This window comes from Monopterus albus, unplaced genomic scaffold (assembly GCF_001952655.1).
Source record: "Monopterus albus unplaced genomic scaffold, M_albus_1.0 scaffold14.1, whole genome shotgun sequence".
In the NCBI taxonomy this organism is placed as follows: Eukaryota; Metazoa; Chordata; class Actinopteri; order Synbranchiformes; family Synbranchidae; genus Monopterus; species Monopterus albus.
The window spans coordinates 1,564,001-1,586,915 of record NW_018127894.1 but is presented as its reverse complement, the minus strand read 5'-3'; the positions used below and the strand labels follow the sequence as shown (position 1 = coordinate 1,586,915).

Below are 22,915 nucleotides of genomic sequence, written 5' to 3'. Positions count from 1 at the left end.
GGAAAAAATGTCCAAAAAAAATATATCATCTTTAAAAGTATTGCATAAACAGAAATTTTGATGTGATGATGGTGCTAGATGGAAAGCTGGGGAATCAGCAGTCCTATTACAAATCATCCCAAGGGGGACATGAATGTGTGGACCAAATTTAATGGAAATCTGTCCAATAACTGTTGAGACATTCACCCAGAACTACAAATGTAAATCTCATGATGGTGTAGGAAGAAAATTCAGCATCTTTCCAAAGTCAGCATGGTGCATCCTCTGTGAACCATGCATGTCCATAGAAGATTTTGATGTCGGCCCCTGTAATCACGTAGACAGACTAGACAGTATATTTCAGTCTGGACCAAAGTGGTGGACCAATCAACTAACAGACTGTCACTGCCATCTCTAAAGCCACTAGCTTGGCAAACATCACTGAATTTGTGTGTGCATCTAGAGGTGCTTTTCCACTGGAAAGTTCCTGGTACTTTTTGTTCCAAGGAACTAAAGCCCAAGAACTTTCCCTGGGGTAAAAGTCCCTTCAGCACATTGTGATTTTGACTCTCACAGAAGATTCCTGTCCCCTGGGCATAGTTCTTTTGCTACAAATGGGGCTTAAGTAGTGAGAATGATTTTCTTTCAGTTTACTCTACAAAGCATTCTTAATAGTTTCTTTATCAGTGAATTAAAAAAAATGTTGCTGTGGCAAAAACAATCTGCAGTTTATAGTGTGAAATAAAAACAATTTTACCCCCAGCACATGCATATGTTTACATGAAGAGGACTTGAATCAGCCCAGGCAAATCCAATTTTGAGCTGCATGTGTTCAAATATGAGAGAGGAAACATGCATAGCAAAAATAAGCAGCCCTCCTGCAATGTGAACGAATACGACTGACACAAAAACACCTTTTTGTATTGAATACACTATCCAGAAGCCACTTAAACTGAGTGCTCCCACAAGTGAGTCCTTCATCCGGAGCTCACATCCTCATCACATCTACAATTTTCACTTTCAGAATGGGCCCCTTCTGGTGTCATTACCCGGTTCACAGAGGCACACATAGCTGTTTTCAGAAACACAAACCCAGAGAGAAAAAACAGCTTCAAGACTGGGGTGAAAATGGTTATTTCTTGTTTAAAGTTTGAAAATTACACATGAGGATTTGTGTAGATGTCTAGGAAGTGTATGAACCTATACAAGACTATATATACTTTCAGTTCAAGTTAGAGAGAGAGAAGGACTAAAATCGTGCATTGCTTAATGTACAGTACATATCCGCACACTATTTTGTTTTGCTACAGTGCATGTATCAAGAATAATCCATCACACTATGAGAATTGAAAATGTATTCATGAAGGCCATAGTAAATCGTTACCATGCATATCGGGGATATTTTTTCATACATATCCATCCCAAACACAAAATCATTTGTTCAGTATGTCAGATTGTGATGTCAAAACAACACTGTATTCCCCTGAATCAACTTCACAAAGGATGCAGACAGGATATCTGCCTCCAAAACCCCCCACTGTTACAAAATAATACAAAAAATATAGCTCTATACAGCACTGACTGGAAGAGCCATTGAGGCAGAGTGACTTCATTGTAGTTTTGGACCTCTTTGGAACAGTTTATGTTTAATGTGTGGGTCTGTGCATGTGCGTGTGTTATCATAATGTTGTCAGCAGTGTGTGCTTGATTACAGCTAAGACCTGATCAAACACTGCATATGAAAGAGTCAACACCTCTTTTGGCCTTGGAATAACACGCATGCAAACAAAGACAAATAAACACCATGCACACACACACACACACACAAGTACACAGTGTGCTTTTCCTATGATACACACAGTGGTCTTCTGTGCTGATATCAGCTGGCTACGACTGTGGTGTGCATGTCTCTGTGTACTTACATGGCCATTTCAAACTGATCCAGCCATTTCTTCTGCAGCTCTTTGGTCTTAAAAAAGAATTCAAAGCCTGTATGGCCCTGCTGGTGAATCACATAGAACCCATAGCACCACTGTGGAGGTCAGAAAAAAGACAGCAATGTATTTTTCATTTGCACATTTATGTGTAGAGAAGAAAAATTACCACAGATAAATGTATCCTGTAATAACTGTCTCACAGAATGTACACTTCCAGTGGTGGGTGGCACAGTAGGTCAACTGTTATCAATGTTACTTCACAGCAAGTGCAGTCTGAGTTAGTGTAATGCATGTTTTTCTTTTCATTTAATTTGTCATAAATCTCCAAACACCTATGGCAGGTTGTTATGATGTGTTTAGGTTTCAGTGTAACCAGTGCATGATACTCTATATGTGGGGGTCACATAAATAGGTGTACTGTTTCAAATACTGGAGGATGGCTACCAAGCTAAATGTTATTTGTGGTGTGGCTGTTAGGAAAGTATACTACAGATATAAAAATTGGAAAGAAAATAAAATATACTTCAGAAAACCTTGTGTAATTGCAGGCTGATTCAGAGGTTTTATAAGTAAAGGTGACTAGTCTGACAAGCTAATATTGCTGTTTTCCACACCAAATTTACAGTCTTTAAGTTGTTATTACAGCTTTGGAAAGAAGAAATATGGACCCCCACAAGATTTAATTTGTCTGATGTCATGGGAAAAAAAATTGTTCTATTCCACATGGCACACCTAGGCTAAACACCTAAAAGCAAAGGAACACCCCTACATTTTGGAAAACACACTTATTCACTGTCTTGCTGTGAGTTAGAGAAACAGACTGATGCCACCATCATGCTTATAAGTTTAAAGCTGCAGCCAGCAGCTGCTTAGCATAGCACAGCATAAAGACTGACAGCCAGACTATACTTCAGCATCAACATCTTAGTTTTTGTTTGTACTAAGCTAATCAGCTGATAGTGGTAGCTTTAGTGTACAGACAAGGAAGTGGTATTGATCTTCTAACCTTTTGCAATAGTACAAATAAAAAAGTCTTTCGCAAAATGTCAAGCTAATCCTTTAAGACAATGATTTTAACAGTGCTGGCCAGCTAGTTATCACAGAATGTAATAAATTACAACTTAGCAGCAGCACCACTTCACAGTTCAAAAACTTCTGACATACATGTTAAACAATGTAAGACACAACCCGCATATCAACCCGGTAATGTTCTAATCTGACACACATGGTAGAAGACAAAAACACGCTAATCCAAAGATGAGCATTTCTGAACTGTAAATTCCCTTGTCCCTTTTACTGCCTCTATATTACCCCCTTCAGCTCCCTTTCTTGAGCGCTCTCCACCTGTCAAGCATGTACGGTGTCCTCTCAGACCAGAAAGGACACGAAAGGCATCAAATGATTCATGAGACGCACATCAGACATACAGTACAACCATTAATGCTGTAATGTGTCTTGGTGCCAAGGTTGGTGCCAGCAGGCTCACAGACCAGCCAGACTGTGTTGACTGCTGGATACTGTGAATGTAAAAAAAAAAAGCCGCAGCAGTGGGAGTTTAACCAAAGTTCTTCCCGTAAAGGACTTAAGCTGTGATGACAGTGAGGCAGAGTCTGATAATCTGCCTCAGAGGAAAGATGGCTTTTAAAAGTCTTAAATTTAGGAAAACACTACCAGAACCTCCGAGCCAAAAATCTTCCAAAGACCTTGACTATAGCTGCCAGAGGTCTTACAGGTGTTAGATCTATTAAAAATTAGAGTAGAAAATAAAACTACTGCTTGCTTGTTTTATCTTCAGCAACACTTTCAGGTTAGTGGCTATCCAAAAAAGCTGTGGTTTTCAACTGCTGTCCACCATGTAGCTCCACCGCAGCACTTAATAGTTAAACGCCTTGCCCATGGGCATATTTAGTAGCGTTTTTCAATCAATTCCCGAACCTCTTGTCTTTTGCGACCCTAATCTGTCCCAGCTTGTTGTGCCCTATCTAATAACTGGAAAAGTGGTACTGTAGGGTTTACCTGTCAGTAATTGGCCAGCCCTGCAAAGTCCCAAGTGTTTTAGAGCTCTGCTGAGTGTTAAATCATTAATGACTGTGTGGGTGCTCAGTGGCACCACATCCACACTCTGAAGTTTCATTTAGTAGAAAATGATATATAGCTTTAAGCAGCCTTGGAGGACTGCACACATTCATCACCTGATATTAGCATCTCTGTCCTGCGGTGTGGGTGTCTGTGGGTGTGTGTAGAGGTGGCGCACAGTATCTGTATGTCTGTGAAATCTCTCCTTTCCTATGTGAGAATCTCACTAGAAATGGACATGACGTGTCTGCGTCTTTGCGTGCAGCATATGATCGATACAGCTTTATTTTGAAAGTTGGATGGGATAAAAAATAAAGGGTAATGACATATCCAAATTTGTTCAGCAAAAATGGGCTATTTGTTTATATGTTTCGTACAAGACTGTTCATTTAGAAATCATGTTAGAGACAACCACGAATAATGACAAGTACACACAAAAACACAACAGGACCACGACCATGTGTCTACAATACCAATCACTGCCATGCACATATTCCACACGAGCACACATCATGACTGCACAATAGAGTAAATGAGGATGATAATGAAGTGCCTTTGATAAAAACCACAAAACCATCCCATTCTGGCAAGCTGTCAGTTTCGCATTAGCAATCAGCACTGGAGTGAGAAGACACCATCTGTGAGCATACATCAACAAGACATCAACAAGTCGCCTGCAAACGTTCCCACAAGGCAAAAGATAGCATACTGTACAAACTGTGTCGGGTGACGAAACTGAGCCTTTTTGGTTTCTAAATCAGGATTTTTAGAGAAGAGAAAACACCATTGACCCCACAGCAAAAAAAGGAGAGAATATCACTTTATAAAATGTGAGGCACATACAGAAAGAGATCCATGATGCAACGCAGAATGCAAAACTACTAATACAATACAGCACATAATAAATAGTATATTGTTTTTCTCGCCAACTGACCTTTTTAGACTCTCTGTCAGAGGTGGGGTTACTGGTGATTTTGAAGTAATTGAGGTCAAGCATGTCTTTCATCTCATAGTTGTCTCCTCGTCTCTTGCAAATGATGACAACCATGTCGAATAAAAAGATGTGTCTGCACAACAACAAAAAGGCCCAATGTTATAGAATTATGGTTGCACACTCTTATTAATTATATAATTGTGGTCAATTAAAAGTACATTTGAAGTTCTGTTTATTTCGATGGAGTTGCTGAGATTTCTTAATTAAAAACCAAGTGATGCACCTTGTGACTGTTAAAATATCCTGCTCTGGTCTAAATTGCATTCTATAGGATAGGAATGATATAAAAGCAGTGATACATATGATATGTACTCGTTATGCTTTCAAGCTGTATTTACATACTCTTTTTTTATTCTGGTAACAGTTTTTTGTCATTTTTTTTATAACTGCAATCCTAATTTCTCTATAAGGACAATGAAAGTGAAGCAGAACAACCTGTCTTGCTTCCTCTTGTCAACATTGGAGAGGATGCGCACTTCTCCATCTCCTTTTGGCCGACCAAAGGTGATTAGAGATTGATTCTGAAAGAAAAATATGAAAAAATAATAGGAGCTGAAAGGAGCACTTGAAAACTGTGCATCTTATTAGAACATGGCAAAAAGGATCTAGACCTTCTCCCAGGATTAGTTCATTTAAACTGTCTAAAGATTAAGATCTGTGTGTTTTTCATGAACAGGAAATAAGGGTTTTTCTATCCCTGAATACTGGAACTACAGTATAGCAAAAATCTAATCCATTTTAAATGCATGCCAAACTGATCCATATTCCCGATAAAACATCATGTAAGTTCTGGCACTATCTCTTCTTGCTGACTCTTGTTATCACCAAAGGCATTCAGGTCTTTATAACCCGACAAGCTCTCATCCTCTCTAACTCATAATCAAAAAGATTTTCAGGTTACCAGGTTTTCAATCGACCTTTGGTACTGGCCAATCTCCCTTAGCGTCTCATTATCTCGCTTCACCTCATTGACATACTGAGCCAGGTCCTAGGCAATACAGACACACAGATATACACAAATACACACATAGTTTGTTGAGTTAGTTAAGTCTGGAGGTAGAGAAATATATCAGGTGCATTTATTTGTAAAGTCTAGAAGTGTTGATATTCTATACAGTACATGTAGATTAAGTGTTCATACATTTTGGTAAATACACATACTCAAAATACACTTATTTGCTGAGAGCTAGATAAGAGGATCAATACCACTCTTGCACCTCACCGTTCAATATGAATCTGGAGCCAGGAGACAGTTAGGCTGGCTTAGCTTAGCATAAACACTAAAAACAGGATAAAACAGCAAAAACGAAAGTGTAAAAATGACACGTTTTGGTTTCATGTGGTATATTCAAGCACAATATCCCACATAAAACTGTAACTTGTAAAGATTTTTACACTTTGGCTTTGGTACAGATTTTAAAAAATAAAATACAACGTGTTAATTAGTGAGCTTTAGAGGCGCTAAAAGGCGGATTTTGTTACCTCTGCACACATACTTTTCAAATGTACATGCCTGCATTCTGCACAGAGCCAAGCTAGCTGTTTCCCTGTTTCCAGTCTTTGTTTTTAATTAAGCTAATCGGTTGTTGCTGGCGCTTCATATTAAACACACTGGCATGAAAAGCATATTAGTGTAAGCAAGGATATTGGGAGACATGCTAATTTGCAAGAAAGCCAATAAGCATGTTCTCCCAAATCAAAGTATTCCTTTAATTTTATACATGTAAGTTTATGTTGTCATGTACCATGTAAATATTATACATATGAATCAAGTTATCTAGTTTTCCATTTCCTGCATTTGTGTTACTAAGTTCTCAAATCAGCTGCCTCCCAAGTTCAGGCTCCCCTCAGGGCTGAAAAGTGAAAGGGGCATTCAGTGCTCACTAATGTGATGGAAATATAACGTTTTTGTCATTTCACATGCATTTGTAACCATGAGACATGAATGATTTATGACTTTTTCCCATCTAATAGAAGTTGATAGCCGAGTAGTGGGAACTGTTTGGAATTATCCTCTAAATCAGCCTGCTATTGGTAACAAGCTGAAATTACAATGATTGCAGACCATTTACCATAAGAACTGCACTTACTTTCATGGCAACAAGCGCGATCTTCAAGTTGCTCTTGTCAGCAGCATCATGGGTGTGTTTGACTAGCTCCTATTAGAGGAAGACAGAAAAGAAATAATGAACTACACTCACAAACATGACTCTCTCTCTCTCTCTCTCTGTCTCTCTCTCTCTCACACACACACACACACACACACACACGCAAAGATGCAGTTGAATGGATAAACTAATTTAGCATGAATAGTTGCATTATCGATTTCATAATACAAATGACTTTAAAGTAAATTGTTTGTAAGTCAGCTTCATAACAAAAAGACCTTTTATACTATATATAACAGTTAATTTTCTTAGTTTACTCTGATTTGACATAATCAACAGGGAATTATAGGCAAAGATTGACAAATATGCTTCAGTTATTACCATACAAATTGTATTTTAATACACTATAAATTAAGCTGAACTGAGAGAAACAGATAGAGAGGATTTCTTTCTCTTCTCTTTTCACTTTTTAAGACTATACAGTATCATTCAGCATTAAAGCAAAAGGCTGTGATGAAATGTAACGTACTGTACTGCACTGTACAATTTTAAGGTACTTGCTACTTTATACTACCCCATTACAATTCAGAGGGATATATTGTACTTTTTACTCCACTACATTAGTTGACACTTATGGTAACTTGGCATAAATGTATCTTCTACCTTTCTGCCTGTTCTTGATTATGGTGATTTGTTATACATGAATGCATCAGCACATTATCTTTACAAGGTGCACATAGTTTATCATAGCGTCTAAAGGTTTATCACAAATCTAGAGCCATTTATTCACTGTTGTACCCTGTATTCTAGAGTGGCATGGCCTTCTCTTACCATGTGCCCACTACGTCACTGGTACATTTTTATTTCTAAAGCCATTCTTGGCGAGCTACCCTGGTGTCTTTGTAAATTTATTATAAAGCTTGGTAAAGTTAGTGTACATATCAGCTCAAGACTCCGTATGGTAGGACAAAGATGTGGAAGAGGGTCTTTTCTGTCTCTGCTCCAAATACTTTGCAGAGAGAAGTTAAACTTGACAAACTGGTATCATTACCCAAATGTTTTACTATGGGAAAGTCTTTGACATCTGTCTCATTTGCCACATGTCTCTAGTGGGAAATTTTAAATGAGTTGCAGTGACCGCTTTTTATGTGACTGCAATGTTATTGTGTGGTTTTGTTACATTTAACTGTTTGTAATTGCAAATCCCGCCAGTGTGACCAGGTCTCTCTTGTAAAAGAGGTTTGAAATCTCAGTGAGACTTCCTGGTTAAATAAACAAACATAAAAAAATTCCTCCAAAACTTGTGGACAGCTAATAACAAAATAGGCACAAATACATTGAAGCAGCATACAAATACTGGCAAATGACATTTATTGCCAGATATCATGGGAAAAGATGTTCTGACCACATCGTCCTGCCAACACACGTGTCTATTTGATTCAGTACATGGAAGCTGGGGGTGAAACCCACACTGAGGAACCAATCTGTGGATGAAATCTATCCAGCATCTCCTGTGGAAGACTCTTGTTTCACTACCGGTCACACAGCAAAGAAGACAAGAGAAAGTAATTTCCAGTCAATATATTTACATGTTATAACACTAAACTCAGCTTCTAAACAATATGTCATCCTACGTGTGTCAGCAGTTTCACTATTTTAGTAGGATATTTTTATTGCAGCTAGCATTTAAGTTTTTCTTAATTCTAGACATATGCTGCTTGTTAACAACACATACTGCCAATGCCACCTGGTAAGTGCCAGTACTATATTTACCATGTGATGGGTGCTATGTATAGTAGAAAGAAGCTGCTATATCCACTCTCATTTCATTTCAGCTTCACCCCTTCCTCTTCCCTTTCTTCCCTTTTTGCTCCCTTTCTAAAGTCTCTCCGCGGGGGTGGCTGAAAACACCTGGGATCACCACCATTTACCAAGGAGGCCTTTACCCCTTACAACAATTTAAAACAGCTCTCTATTCATCTGCCCTGCCAGCTATAGCCTGACCTCTGATTCATAGCAACCAGGCGAGACTGTGTCACACAGTTATCAGGAGGAGATGAAATTTCTAGTTTCTACAGAAAGCAAAAATGTGTGAATGCAATTTTACACTGGGCAGACCTGCAAAGCCTGTCTCACAAGTATAACTGAATTAAATGATTAAATTATTTTAATTGTAAATATATTTTTTGCATTTCCTATTTTCTACAGATGCTTCTGTAACTAATGATCCTCCCCTTAAAAAATCCTTGTTTGAGGAAAATTCTGGAATTCCTGTAAGCTAACATGTCTTGAGACAAATTATAAAATGACACCATTAATTGACTGTTCCTTCTTTGAGAGAGATGAAGTATTAAAATAAATGCAAGACCTAAATGACTTGTCAAAATACAGCAGATGTTCTTTTTTGGCGGCGTGGATGGGCTCAGACACCGTGAAAGAAAGCAAGTATGTGGAGAATGTCGCCCTCAAGTGGACACGGATGCACATCTCTCAATTTGAATCAACAAAGAAATAATAATAAAACTTGCAATCATTACAGGAGAAAGTAATATAAAAAATAGACATGCAATATCCTTAAAGAAGGATACAAGTCCATCCAACAACAAATAATGGCTGGGCAATAGGGATGCATTCTACTGCCTCAGAAACTAGTGTGGATGTGTCCATGAGAAAGACACATCAGCCCTGCAAGTTCCACTTGATGTATAAAGTAATAATAATGTCAAAATAAAGGTATATTGCCAAAAAGAAGCTCACAGCTTCAGCAAATAGGGGGTATCAAAACAAGTGTAGTGGAAGACAGAGTCAGTGATTAACAAAGAGCTAATGACCAACATGAACTCATTTGTTGTTTCTAAATTTGCCGAGTGTTTGGTGCTCCTTCCTGAATCAAGAGGAGTCTACCTGAAGAAGGAGATGGTACTTGAGGACTCTCTGCATCGGGACGACCAGCAGGTCCCTCAGTGTAAACTTCCCACTGTTGGCTCTTTTTGAACACTCCTGGAAAAAATACAACACACATATTATAGGTGTCACTTTCTTTCATGTGACTGAGTCTTGGGTCAACAAAGGTACAAAACTGTGAATATGGGCCCAAAACTGCTGCAAACCTTCAACTTTATAAAGTTGTCAAGTAGTTATAAGAAGCTCAGTGTGGCATTATTTAGTAGAGATCAGAGCATCTTAAAAATTACTTATAACATTTCAAAACTTTCTTGCATTTAAGTTTTATTAAATATATGATGAGTTTGAATATTTTCATATACATTATTTACAGCCAATAGTGGAAAGTAACTAAGTACATTTATACTATCGCCACAACATTAAAGTACATTCATTAATAATGATTCAACAATACAATAATATGATGCTGTTATTGCTGCGTGACAAGTAGTTTTAGTGTTGATATACTGTATAGATTTTGGTTACTTCTGTTTTATGTAATATGAAGCATTTTATAGTGTGATGATGCTACTTTTAAATTACTTTAAGTAAATTATCTACTAATAATACTAATATTTGCTAAAGCTGGACCAAACTAGACAAAGAAATAAAAAATAAAATAATTAATGCGTATGTAGTACACAGAATACACACTAGGGGCTGCTGGAAAACTATGTCTGTGTGCATTAGGGATGATGTGTGTTTATTATTGAAGAGCAGCTTCTCCATGTGTCTAACCTGAAGTTTCAGACGAACATCCTCTTTCTCTTTATAGATGAGGTCTAAGGTGGCGATGGCGGACTCCACCTGACTGCAATAGGTCCCATAAATGAGCAATCTACAGTTCAGAGGAAGGGAAGGGAAGTGACACCATCAAAGTGTTGCATTGTTGCTCATGACACAGTCTGTTGCAAGACAAGCACCCACGTTACATGGAAATCCTATGGCTAATATAAAAAGCATGTTCTCAGAAGTTGTCAATTAAACTGTATCTCTCAGTTTCATGCTGCGTTTAGTACAGAGTTGAAACAGAACTAACTATTGTACATCAAATCTGAGCCTTTTTAACACAGTATAGTCTAAGTGAGCCTTTGATGAAACCTTTTGTATTCCTAAACCTGGTACTGGCACACAACAGCGAAAGGAGGTTGGGCAAGCAACCAAGACAAATCACAAATCCAGAAAACTAAAAAGCTTTTTTTTCCACTGATACTTATTTTTTACTTTAAAGATCAAGGAAAATAAGTAGCGTCAAAACTGCACTTGCACATTTTTCCTTACAACCTACAATACAACATTTAATGGAAGTGTAACATGATGAAGACCTCTCTTTGTAGTGGACAAAGATCTGGTAGAGATTTAAGGCATTTTTGTTGAAGATGGAGTCCTGCATATCAACCACCAGGCTCTTGTGAACCTTAACCAAGTCCTGCAAGAGAAGGAAGCCATGAGTAAGAGGACATATGCATGTTATTTTCATTGCAGATGACAAGAGCAAAGACTTGTGGGACTTACAGGAATATTAACGAAAACATCTTCAATCTCAGCCAGAGAGAAGAACTTCTTCAGAGGATTCAGGAAATACTGGGGAGAAAAGCAAGTGAAAAACCAAGCTTCTTTCAGCTAGTAATTAATTACTTGCCAACTAAAAACAAATTTAAAGGTCATTTGTAAAAAAAGATGACATGACTGCAACAGCTGTCGTGCACTCATACTGCAACCAATAACAGACATCGCATCAGATAAAACGCTGACAGTAACTCAAATTAGAGAATTGATGACTAGGAATTTCCCCCAAATGCACCTAAAATACATAAAAGTTGGGCTCAGGGTACAGATGACTGGGCTCTAAAGATGATGTCATAACAGTATAGGGGAAAGTCAGTTAAAAGAGCAGGACTGCCTGTCAGACTGGATCCCTCCCTTCAACAAAGACGTCCAAGATCTTCTAACTCTGGTGAGAGCTCTCACTCTATATTTTTTCACAATCCCAGAGATACACAGCGTGAAGACCTCTCACTCTGATGAGTTTTCCAAACCAAGATTCTAACTGTTGTATTTGTGCTTTTAACTATGAAACTGTTCTATCTTATTTAACTTATATCTTAACCAAAGGCATTACAGATAGAGTGCATGAGCTCAAGACAAAGGTGGACAAAGAACTGGAAAACATTCAGCTTTCAGATGTATGTCTGCTGTTCTGGCCTGGACACTAACTACCTGCCAGGACACTGTAATCCTTGTGATTGGCCAGTATGCATCTTATAGGCTGTCAGACCAAACTCAGGAAATTTTCCCACAGGAAAGAGAAGAAACAACAGTAAGGAGGGTGAGGTGAGACCAAGCTCTCCCCCTGGATCCTCAACTCTGGCTCCGTGGCTCATTCATCACCTTTCAGCTTCATATTTAAGATTTCCAAGTGATCTATCGGGTCAATAAAAACCTATCAGAATTTTGTTTATTTGGAACCAACTCAGCAACGGAGCACTTCCCAGAATGCACCCAGGTATTCAACCAACATCCAGTCAACTTGCGTAAACTCTTGTGCTTTTATAGCTGACAACTTTAAACTATTCACAGATACGCTGTTGTGCTGTTGATTTGATTGACAGAACACTTTTATTGGCTTTGTCCTCTTGTGTCCTTTGGTTAGTTGTAGTGTTTGGTATCTGTCACCATAGTGTTAGAAATAAAGGCATGTAATCATTTGAACTTTGTGTATTCTTGTGCTCACATTTCAGTCACGTGACCTAGAAAGGTCTGTACCCTACAGACAGTAATTAGGATTATTAAAAAGACTTGGATCCATCAAATCTTAATTAAGAGTAATAACAGTCATAATCCCAACTGACCTCTCTTGTTTGGCCAGTAAGAAGGGCTTTTCCTAGGTATTATACATAATTTACAGAAGAGTTTCATCACTGGATGAGTAATTCCACATGTGAGTTATCATATGATAACTCCCCTTCAGAGCCATAATACCATTATCACATTCTTTTGGTGGATCACACAAACATTTGTTTAGGGATAATAATCACCTTTATTTGGCCAGGTATGTCACACACACACAAGGAATTTGTCTCTGGTTCAGAACCGAGGCACCCATCTGCGGCACCAACTCACACCGATGGCTCTAACCATCGGGGGCAACTTGGCGGCTCAGTGTCTTCCACATGTGGACTGCAGGCACTATGATTTGAACCTCTGACCCTCCGGTTGGGAGACGACTACTCAACCCACTGAACCACAGTTACCCCGGTGGTTTGATGAGAAAAAGACTAATCCAAAAGTTGTCTAATTATGTCCCACAATATGTGTTCTTCAATGCTGCAATGTGTTCACCAAATTCCTGCCTCAATTAATCACTTAGATCTGATTAGACATCCATCCTTTGTCATGTAACAGTAAGAGAGGAGACTATAAACGGTGGTTCACTACCTTCTCAATGGACTCCAGGGTCTCTGTGTATTTCTCCTCAGTCTGTCTGAGCTCTGTGAGGCAGCAGCTCCGGACATCTACCTCTTCCTGCTTCTAGAGAGACACACACTTTAGACATTTTTTAAATACTATATGACAGGGAAAAATCTTGTTTACCCGCAGACCAAAAAAAATGTGCACCGTAAATGTATCCACAACATAAATATAGTCACAATATGTACAAAGAACACAGAAACTAAATATCTGTATTCAGATCACACATCAAAATTTTAACACTATTTTTAAAGCAGCATGTGCAGACTTCCTCCTGCGAGTATCACACAAGGAAGAAGTGCAGCATGAGGCTGATGAAGAAATGGACAGTCAGCACACTGAGATCACAGCAGAGCTTGGCCTCTGCAAGATTGGGCAATATGGCATCTGTTTTTTTTTTCTAAAAAGACATAAGTAAACATTAAAAGGCATAGAAGTATCCTCTAAGCTGTCAATATGCTTTCAACTATATTGTTATCTGTAGTATAAGTAAGCAGTATTAATTACTTTTGTATCTTTTATTGGTGCATTTGATTTTAGCTGAATAACAACAGAACAAAATGGGATGGTTTCATTTATTTGGTATTTCATGCTGGTCCTGTGAACTTGAATTGTGAATTGAACTGTGAATTCTTGCACACAAAGATTAGCAGGGAAATTACACTAAACTATTAATTATGAATAACTAATTAGCTGTCACTTTGTTTTTCTATTTAGTGAGGATAATACAAACTGACAGTTTCATTTGCAAACTCTGGGAACACTATGTTACCAGTTAAAATGAATAAATAAATGCAATTATTTTATATTTTTGCATGTGCTTACTTGACTGCATTATTGCCACACCCTTAACAGGTAATGGCAAAGGCAAAGGTGCAGGTAACAATGGATCCAGAATAGACCCCAATGTTAAACTGGTATATACAGCTTTCCGCTTATGTATGAAACACTCAAATTGAACTCCACTTTTACCAACTACAACGTTGAAATGATTGAATGTTCATGCAAAAATAATAATTAAATACTGATCCAATTATCCCGTGACCTTTAATGCACCTTTACCTATGTATAATATTGAATACAAGACTTTTAATTGCGACGTATTGTATTGTGCTACTTCTATTTAAGCAGAGTCTCAGTACTTAAGGACATACTGATGTTGAGAAGGGAATTTATATGAAAAATGTGGGTTATTATATATAGTAATGTGGAAAACCTTACTATATATGATCCCTGAAGCTGAAGCATTCAATACACCATTTAAAGGTTTAGACACTGAATGCTTTTTCTGCACAGCAGTATTCTGCACAGCATTCTATTTGTGTGTGTGTGGCTGACTCATTGCAGTACCAGTGGGGGATGCTGCTCAATCCTCATGAGGTCTTCATAGATCTCTTCACCTGCATAGTCTTCTTCCGGTCCATAGACAGCTGCGTAGTCATCTTCATCCTCAGGGCCATTCTGACTATCACACACACACATATACATGCACATTAATACCTATAACACTGATTATCCATCGCAAAGTACTTCTTGGATTGGGAGGGCAACCATTTGTGCATAATGTAAACAATAATAACAGTTAGACTGACACAGATATTATAAATGGCTGTTTACAGTGGCTCAGAAGCAGCACTTCCATCTCAGGTATAAACAATAAGAAATACACTTTATCATCTATGTGCGATTAAAAATTGTTTTATATCTATTGTAAAAATATGAGTAATGTATGTTAAACATAAAGACGTTCCATTATCCTGTTGTTAATTACTAATCACTGCATCTAGTCTGAGAATGAAATCATTCAGAAAGACATAATACACCATTCAAAGAACACGTGCTCTGAAAATCAGATAAATATGATGTGGCATTATTCAAATGCTGCATCTGTTCTATCCAGATTTCATTAAACATTTGTTTTTAGCAATCATTCAAACTGTCAGCAGCTCCCATTCAGAATTCTGATGTGGGTGGACTGCAAGCATTCAGCAAAAACATGCAGAATTACTCATTCGTTTCCTCTGACAGTAACAGAGAAATGGAGCAAACCGTTTTACCAAAACATGTGGGTGTCCAGACCCCTGGAGAGCATGGATGATGTGCATAACTGGTTCTGCTACTGAGCAAAATAATCATGTTCTATCAAGACCAGTAATGAATCCGCAGAGAGAAGCCTCATACGTACTCAATCATGTCTTCCAGAGTACTGTAAATGTCCTCATCTTTTAGGCTCTCCTCTGTTGGAAATGGCCTGGAAATGACAGAAAACTGGCGTGAGGTTCAGTGTTTAACGGAAAAATCACTAAAATTACAACTAAAGTAGACTAATTAACAAATGTACCAGTGCAGCATATTAAAAAACAGAACCTGAGGTCATATACTTAATCTCTATGGGGTGGAGATCTGCAACTTCCCCATTCTTACATGCAGTGGATGACATACCAGTTGTCAAAAATAAAAAAAACTGGAACCAGTGAGAAATTACACATAATGCAGACATAACCTCAATGTGTATTTTCTCTTAATTTTTTCTCTGATAGGTTTACATATTATATTATATTGTGCTAATTTTTATATCTTTATGAAAAACTTTAATAGCCTGATCATTAAAAAAAGATCAGTATTTGGGGAAAAAAAATGTGTTTCTCATTTCTGTTAATGAAGAAACACACCTGTAAACTCATGGAAATCGGTGAGTAAGATGTAGCTATGTGTGTGAGTAAGGGGAGAAGGAGGTGATGGTTAAAAAATATATGTATATTAGACAACTTAATGAAATGTCTTTAACAGTTGGTGACTTACTTGAATCCCCTTTGATGTGTAATAGTCGTGTAAGAGAGCTTGGATAAAGTGTCCAAAACCTGGTGAAACAAAGGTGAAAGGTCAGAAAAAAAGAAAGGATGATAGAGACAGGTAGAAGAGATGGAGAGACAGACTTATGCTACTGCAATGCCTTATCCTATTGGAATGTGTGTAATCGGCTGTTTCTTTGTTGTGAAAAGCATTCTCCTCCACATCCAAGTTTTGAAACTTGGTCTTTCTAAAAGCTGCTTGATACTATTTGATGTCTCATATGAAAAGGTGAGACAGATGGGAATTTGCATTATATGTTATTTTCTATAATGCTTTACTGCAAAAAAATGTCTCATTATCTCTGGTAGGTATCTTGTAACAGCACCAGCTACAATGTCATGTCACGGGATATTTTAACATTAGCTTTACCTCATGTTCAAAGTGAGTTTGGAAGAACTGGTTTCAGATACTGGTTTTAGCTCTGCCATGGATAGCTGTTTATAGTGACTACTGCCAGGTAGATAAACACTTCTTCTAACCTTTCAGGTAGCAGACAGGGCTACCTTACTGACTACATTTTGAAAAGACAGTTAGGAAAAGTTGGAATAAGAAAAAAAGAGGAGGGTAGTATAGCAGACACACACCAAGTCATGCCTCATTGTTACTTGATTTATCAAACAATGTGTAAAATCCTAGTTAAGGCACCTTTAAATGTTTGAAATGTCATTGCTTCTCTTCTTGTAAAACTGCTGTAACTGTATGAAATGTTGTTTTTCTTCTGCACAAGCCACTCTCAAAAACTCAATGAAGCTAACTCCTTAACTAAATAATTAGAATAAATATTTGACTTGCTGTTTAATACTATAGGCATATCAGAAAACCAAATATGAATGTCTTACATCCTAAGCAACCACTTCAAAAGGCACTAGCCACCACTCCCTAGCCAGTACCTTGAAAACTATTATCATATAACAATAAAGCAAATACTTAACATCCATCCAAAAGAAGCTATGTAGCAACCACCTATAAACATACCAAAAACAACACATAAGCAATGACTCAGCAAACAGCTAGCTACCCCACAGGAAGCATTTTTAACACCTTGGCAATTATCCACCTGCTAAGTTGGAGTATCTCTGTAGCTTAAAGTCAGCGCTCAAGTTAGCTACTGACCCAGGTCGCACTCACCCAAGGACATCTGATGTCCATCCTCTCTCTCATTGTCTATCTAATAATGGCACGAAATGCCCAAAAATAATTAAGAAACAAGTGTGTGCTTAACAAGCTAGCAACATCATTTTCCTTTAACAAAATAAAACTCAAGAGTTCAACTCACTTTCAGATGAAAACAAAAATATCTCTACAGCAAACTACTATGTTAGAGCAAATTAGCCTAAGAAGCACAGTGATACATGAAACCTCATTGAGTTTCATTATAAATGTACTTTTTTTTTTATATCCAAACTTGCAATATCCATAAATGCACCTTAAGTGGCCAACATCAAAACAATCTCGATCCATTAAAAAAATTTATGCAAATGCTCTCTTCAAATCAAATCAAATTTGTATAGCACCAAATCACAACAAAAGTCATCTCAGGACACTTTACAAAGTAAGATCTAGACCTTACTGTTATCAATATTACTACTATAGGGAAAACCCAACAAATCCCCCTTGTGCAAGCACTTGGCGACAGTGGGGAGGAAAAGCTCCCTTTAACACTTTTCTTGACAGAAGGAAAGACACAGAAAATGGTAATACTACATCAAAGTCATACCTTTGCACCAGACTTTGTGGTTGGGGCAGAGGTATGTGAGACAGAGAAATAGAAAGCCAGAGAAGTCTCATGACAAGATACAAACTGCTACTACTACAACAATAAAATCAAGACATAGAAATGCTATTTCACTGGCCCATATTAACAAAATTAACATTTTCTCACTTTAGTTAATAGAACGTAATTTTTTCGCAGTGATGATTTAAGTAATAAATAATTATGATTCATCTGGTGAAAAGTACACCTTTGAAATAGTTAACCAATGGATGTTCACAGTTAGATTTAAGAAAGTCTGCTAATACAAATAAAACTGTAGATCAGATCAGAACTGATTTAAAATCCAATGACTCGTTTTGCTATGTTCATAGGTGTGTGCTCTTTCTTTGCCTGTAAACCTCTGAGTCTGTGAACAGAGAACATTGATTTTCTTCACTCATATACAAGGTAGCTAATTACTGACAAACAAATGAACCGTACAATGTTGTAATCAATGTGCCATTGTTGATGTTGGGACATGATACAGTATCAGTTCACAGAGTCAAGTCATGATGTTTGAATTAACGTACTGTAACTATGCAATGTGTATTTGATGTCTTTAAAAACAGCATATTTTATCATTATACATAGTTTGATCTAAAACAATGTCCAGATTAGCAGCGGTCAACAATATATCTGCAGGTTAGCGCTTTATAATTTTCTGGTTGACATGAAGAAGCTTCTGATAAGCACTCTATTTTGGATTTGCAGGCATGGTTATTAAAGAGTTAATATAGATATAGCAGCCTGTCTATCTGCAGTGTATCTCCTCTTCCTGTGTGAAGGAGGGCTGTGGCTTTGGCTGAACCCAGGTATCTTGTGACTTAAAAGAGCCCTGTTGACAGTGTGAGAAATCAGCTTTAAAACTGCAGAAAGCCTCTGCATCTTCACAAGTTATTTAAGGCAGCTGAAATTCTGTCTTTACTAAAACAAAGCAAAAAGTCTGATTTTGAAGTAAGACAATTTCACTTATTGGCAATGAGGTGTTATGTACTTGTAGGCCTAATATTGAGTTGTGCATCATTATTCCTTAACTAGACTCGCAAAACATGCCAACTGATTTAAGAAAATCTTTGAATTGCTGTAAATTGACTGGAATTAGAATCTCCATTGGCATTTGCTTTGAGAGCATTATGGATTGAGAGAAAATAATGACGTGAATGATTTGATGTCTGTGGAATTTTTGCAACTTTGTCACCATGAGTGTAAATTTCATTCAGCTCCACACATCACATCTGTCACAACTGTTTATTGCCGGTGATAACTGAGGTTACTGAAAGGAGAACAGATTTTTTTGTGTATGTAGTGCTAAAAGATACCCAAAGATATTTGCTGGAAAAATCAAAAATCTGTTTACTTCGTGTAATAAAGTGGAAATCTTTTTAGGTCGTCTTGAAAACAAGTCCAGTTTGATTTGTCTGTTAATCTGGCACATCATTTAAGACACCTGTGAGTTAAAAAGAAAACCCACAAGCTAGTCTGGGCATCGTGGTGAGTTTGGCCTATTTACACTGTATATCTTGAATCCCCAGAGCACCATGAAAAAAAGAAAGCAAGAAAACAGAAGCTTGTAACACAAAGGCATAAATTAACTCTTTCTCATTGTGCAGAAGTCAAACAAACGCTTTCTGTTAATTCCTGCTTAACCTCATTTTAACACCAAACACACACCAAATTAACCTCTTGAATTCCAGCCAGTAATTCTCTTTAATGTATTTTTACATCCCCAGAACACAATAAATTGTCCATCAGATTTCAGTCGGTAAGGAAAATTTAAGAAATTATAAGGTTAACACCATGCCCTGATTATTGGCTATAGAGCAAATACAAATATAAAGCTTGTTTGCTGAAATGTGACAGAAGTTGTAGAAGCTAAATCTGACAGTTTGCAAACTAGCTGGGATAGAGCTACAGAGTTTAGTATGCTTACTTAATTTATTTCTCAGTGACGTGACTCATGGAGCCCCAATGCAGTCATTTAGGTTGGTGATAATGCATTACAAGACTGAAATGAAGGAGAAATAACTGGCCATGAAACAGCAGCAGTAGAAAGATTTTCATATTCTGTAACAACTCAGAATTTTCACCTTTGGACTGAGCCAGACTAGCATTTCCATTCTTTCTGCTAAGATAATTGCCTGTATTTTCATATTTATCACACAAGACATGGGAGTGTCACGAATCTTCACATATAACTCTCAGAAAGACAGGAAATAATTTTTGCCTAAATGTTGAACTATTTTTTTTTAAATAAAAAACACTAGCTATTACTTCAACATGAAACAACCTTCCATTATGATTTGTGTCTGAGCTGTGCTTATTTTGGCTGTTCTGCCTCTGTCACCTGCCACTCTCCATCTGCCTACCAAATTTGCTCAGACTGCCCCCATAGCTGCGTTTTTTCCTCTTTCCAGTGCTCCATACAGGAAATGTGACACCTTTTCCTGTATACATGAATCTATAAGGCTTAATTTGCTTTTAGATTTAGACTGATATTTTGAGTTAAAGGGAGGAATGAACATATTCATTGTTTTATCCCTTTAACTTTTCAGCCTCCTGCATGTGGGCAGTGTAGCTGCCCTGGGTGAGGCCTATAGGAACTCAGCAGAGGAATGTAGGTTAGAGAGCTCTAATGCTCAGTCTACGAGCTGAGTTGGCACAACTAAACCCAAGTGGATTACACTAGCTGAGATTTGAGATGTTCTCTTTTGGTTGTGTTCTGGAAAATGAGGAAGGGATGGAGCATTTCTTGTTTGGTTGTACAACCCTTCCTGGAGCTCATCCAATGCTACGCCCATATTTCTAAATAATGATGGGGGCTGGAGAGGGGTGGGGTTGGTGAGTAAGTAATGACACGGTGCAATCTTCCCCTGACCGGAAGCTTGTTTCTTTGATGGACAACATGGCTAAGATTATGCACTCCGTCTTACATGTGGCATACATATTTGCAGGCAGCGCCTCCCCCTGTAGGATTAGGGTTAGGCCAGAAAAACTGGAAGCTTCTTTATAAGACACTGAACTAAAAGAAAACAGCCTGTGTTGGGAAACTGCATGTAAAGCTCAATACACACTCCCTTATAGTTCTCCAACATAAGTCAACTCTCTGTTCTCTGAAATGGAGTGAACTAAAGACTGTAATCACATATATTGTGATTCATATATGCACACTTTTCTCTGTGCACTGCCTAAAGGTGCTTGCAGATCATTTCTTCTTTCATTTAAAATTTGGTCACACACAGGGGTGTTGCAAAACACAAAGCTGTACTGGGGCACAGGTCCCCCATTGCTCAAATCAGACAATTTCTTTCTTGAATGTCTGCTGAATGAATGAAACATGCTATAGACTACATTATGATACATAACTTCCCTTGCTTAGCCCACTATTCCTCTGCCATACTGCTGCTATTGAAGCAACTACTAGTAAAGATAAACATGCAGATATTAATCTTTTTGAAAATATTGATTTCAAAATATATTAAGAACATTCTCAACATGTTTTTGTGGTGTAAAAGTCTGGCCCTGTATTGCACATTTCTTTGCATTCTCGTGCATTTCACAATAATATCATTTGATTGTTAAGCAGCCCCAGTTTGATTTGTCAAATTTAAGCTTTCACAACAAGTTAATCTGTCGACAAATCATTAATTTAAAAAAAACTGTCCAATCATTTTTTGCCACATAGTAACATATCAATGCTCCATCTACTATATTTCAAAATTGTGTTGTGCAGCGGATGGCTGGTGGACACACCTGTCTCAATAGATAAAGACAGCTTCCGCCATGCTTTGCCTTCCTGTCTCAGCTTCACTTGTTTCTTAACAGTGAATAAAGCAAACATCATTTGGACTGTGTAACAAAAATATCAAATATTATGATATAGGCTATTTATTAAATGCAGAATGAATGTTAATATAAACCGCTAAACTAAAAAAAACTTAATCTAGTCCCATACATCACATACATCAGTCCATTCCTTTAATTTTGCTTCACTCACCAATAAACAGTTTGCTGCATGCGCGCTGCAGTGCACCAGCTACAACATACATACATGCGCACTGTAGTGTATAATGCACCTCAGACTGTATTTTCCTTTGACATTCTGGATTAGAACAGCAAATGAATCCATTTCCCATTATTATCAATCTGAATTAATCCACTGCCAAATATCTTCAAGGATCTTCTTAAAACTCAAATCTGTGAGTTTACTGGGGCAGAGCAGATCAATACTGAGGCACGTGCCTCAGTAAAAGGGGCTTAACAACACCACACATAAACAGGGCAAAACCGAAATTCTCAAACCACATGAGATACTGTATAAGCTATTTAAAATAAACAATACCTAAAACTGAATTTATAAAAATATATATATTTAGTACATCTTAATTCAAAGAACATACTTTCCAGTAGGTAGAAATAAACAGTAATCCATTTCCTAATGCATAGCCTAGAAATGCTCAGGCAACTCTAAATGCTATAATAGAAATTTATGGACAAAATGCACTGAAGTGAAGCAATGTGGGAATAAGGCTGCTCAGAATGAGACTGCTTTCTTCAGCAAAGTTAAATCAGGCTCCACGAGAGACAACTGAGGAGCGCACTACAAACCCACTGACCTGTTAACACTGTGCAAACACTGAGACCGGCTCACATAATAACACAACAATAAAAAGAAGTTGGCCAATCCCTTCAGAAGTGCACAAGAAAAATGCAAGACCAGGCAATGGGTGGACAAATATTGATTGCTTTTAAACTCTCTCTCTCTCACACACACACACACACACACACACACACACACACACAC

General features: G+C 37.7%; 1 protein-coding gene across 5 annotated transcripts in view; it reads right to left on the bottom strand.

Moving 5' to 3' along the window:
- Positions 1-22,915, bottom strand: part of LOC109955480 (guanine nucleotide exchange factor VAV3-like) — a 62,274-nt gene that overhangs the window by 27,275 nt on the left and 12,084 nt on the right. For 3 of the 5 annotated variants that reach the window (XM_020591663.1, XM_020591665.1, XM_020591666.1), the window contains exons 2-14: positions 16,311-16,369; positions 15,694-15,759; positions 14,859-14,973; positions 13,476-13,568; positions 11,553-11,621; positions 11,363-11,466; positions 10,776-10,875; positions 9,999-10,094; positions 7,077-7,145; positions 5,888-5,974; positions 5,422-5,507; positions 4,927-5,059; positions 1,902-2,011 (exon numbers count right to left, since the gene is read on the bottom strand). In XM_020591663.1, the coding sequence (XP_020447319.1) occupies positions 1,902-2,011; positions 4,927-5,059; positions 5,422-5,507; positions 5,888-5,974; positions 7,077-7,145; positions 9,999-10,094; positions 10,776-10,875; positions 11,363-11,466; positions 11,553-11,621; positions 13,476-13,568; positions 14,859-14,973; positions 15,694-15,759; positions 16,311-16,369 (1,187 nt within the window). The remainder of the gene's footprint in view (positions 1-1,901; positions 2,012-4,926; positions 5,060-5,421; positions 5,508-5,887; positions 5,975-7,076; positions 7,146-9,998; positions 10,095-10,775; positions 10,876-11,362; positions 11,467-11,552; positions 11,622-13,475; positions 13,569-14,858; positions 14,974-15,693; positions 15,760-16,310; positions 16,370-22,915) is intronic. The other 2 variants (XM_020591667.1, XM_020591664.1) reach the window with 1 other exon arrangement.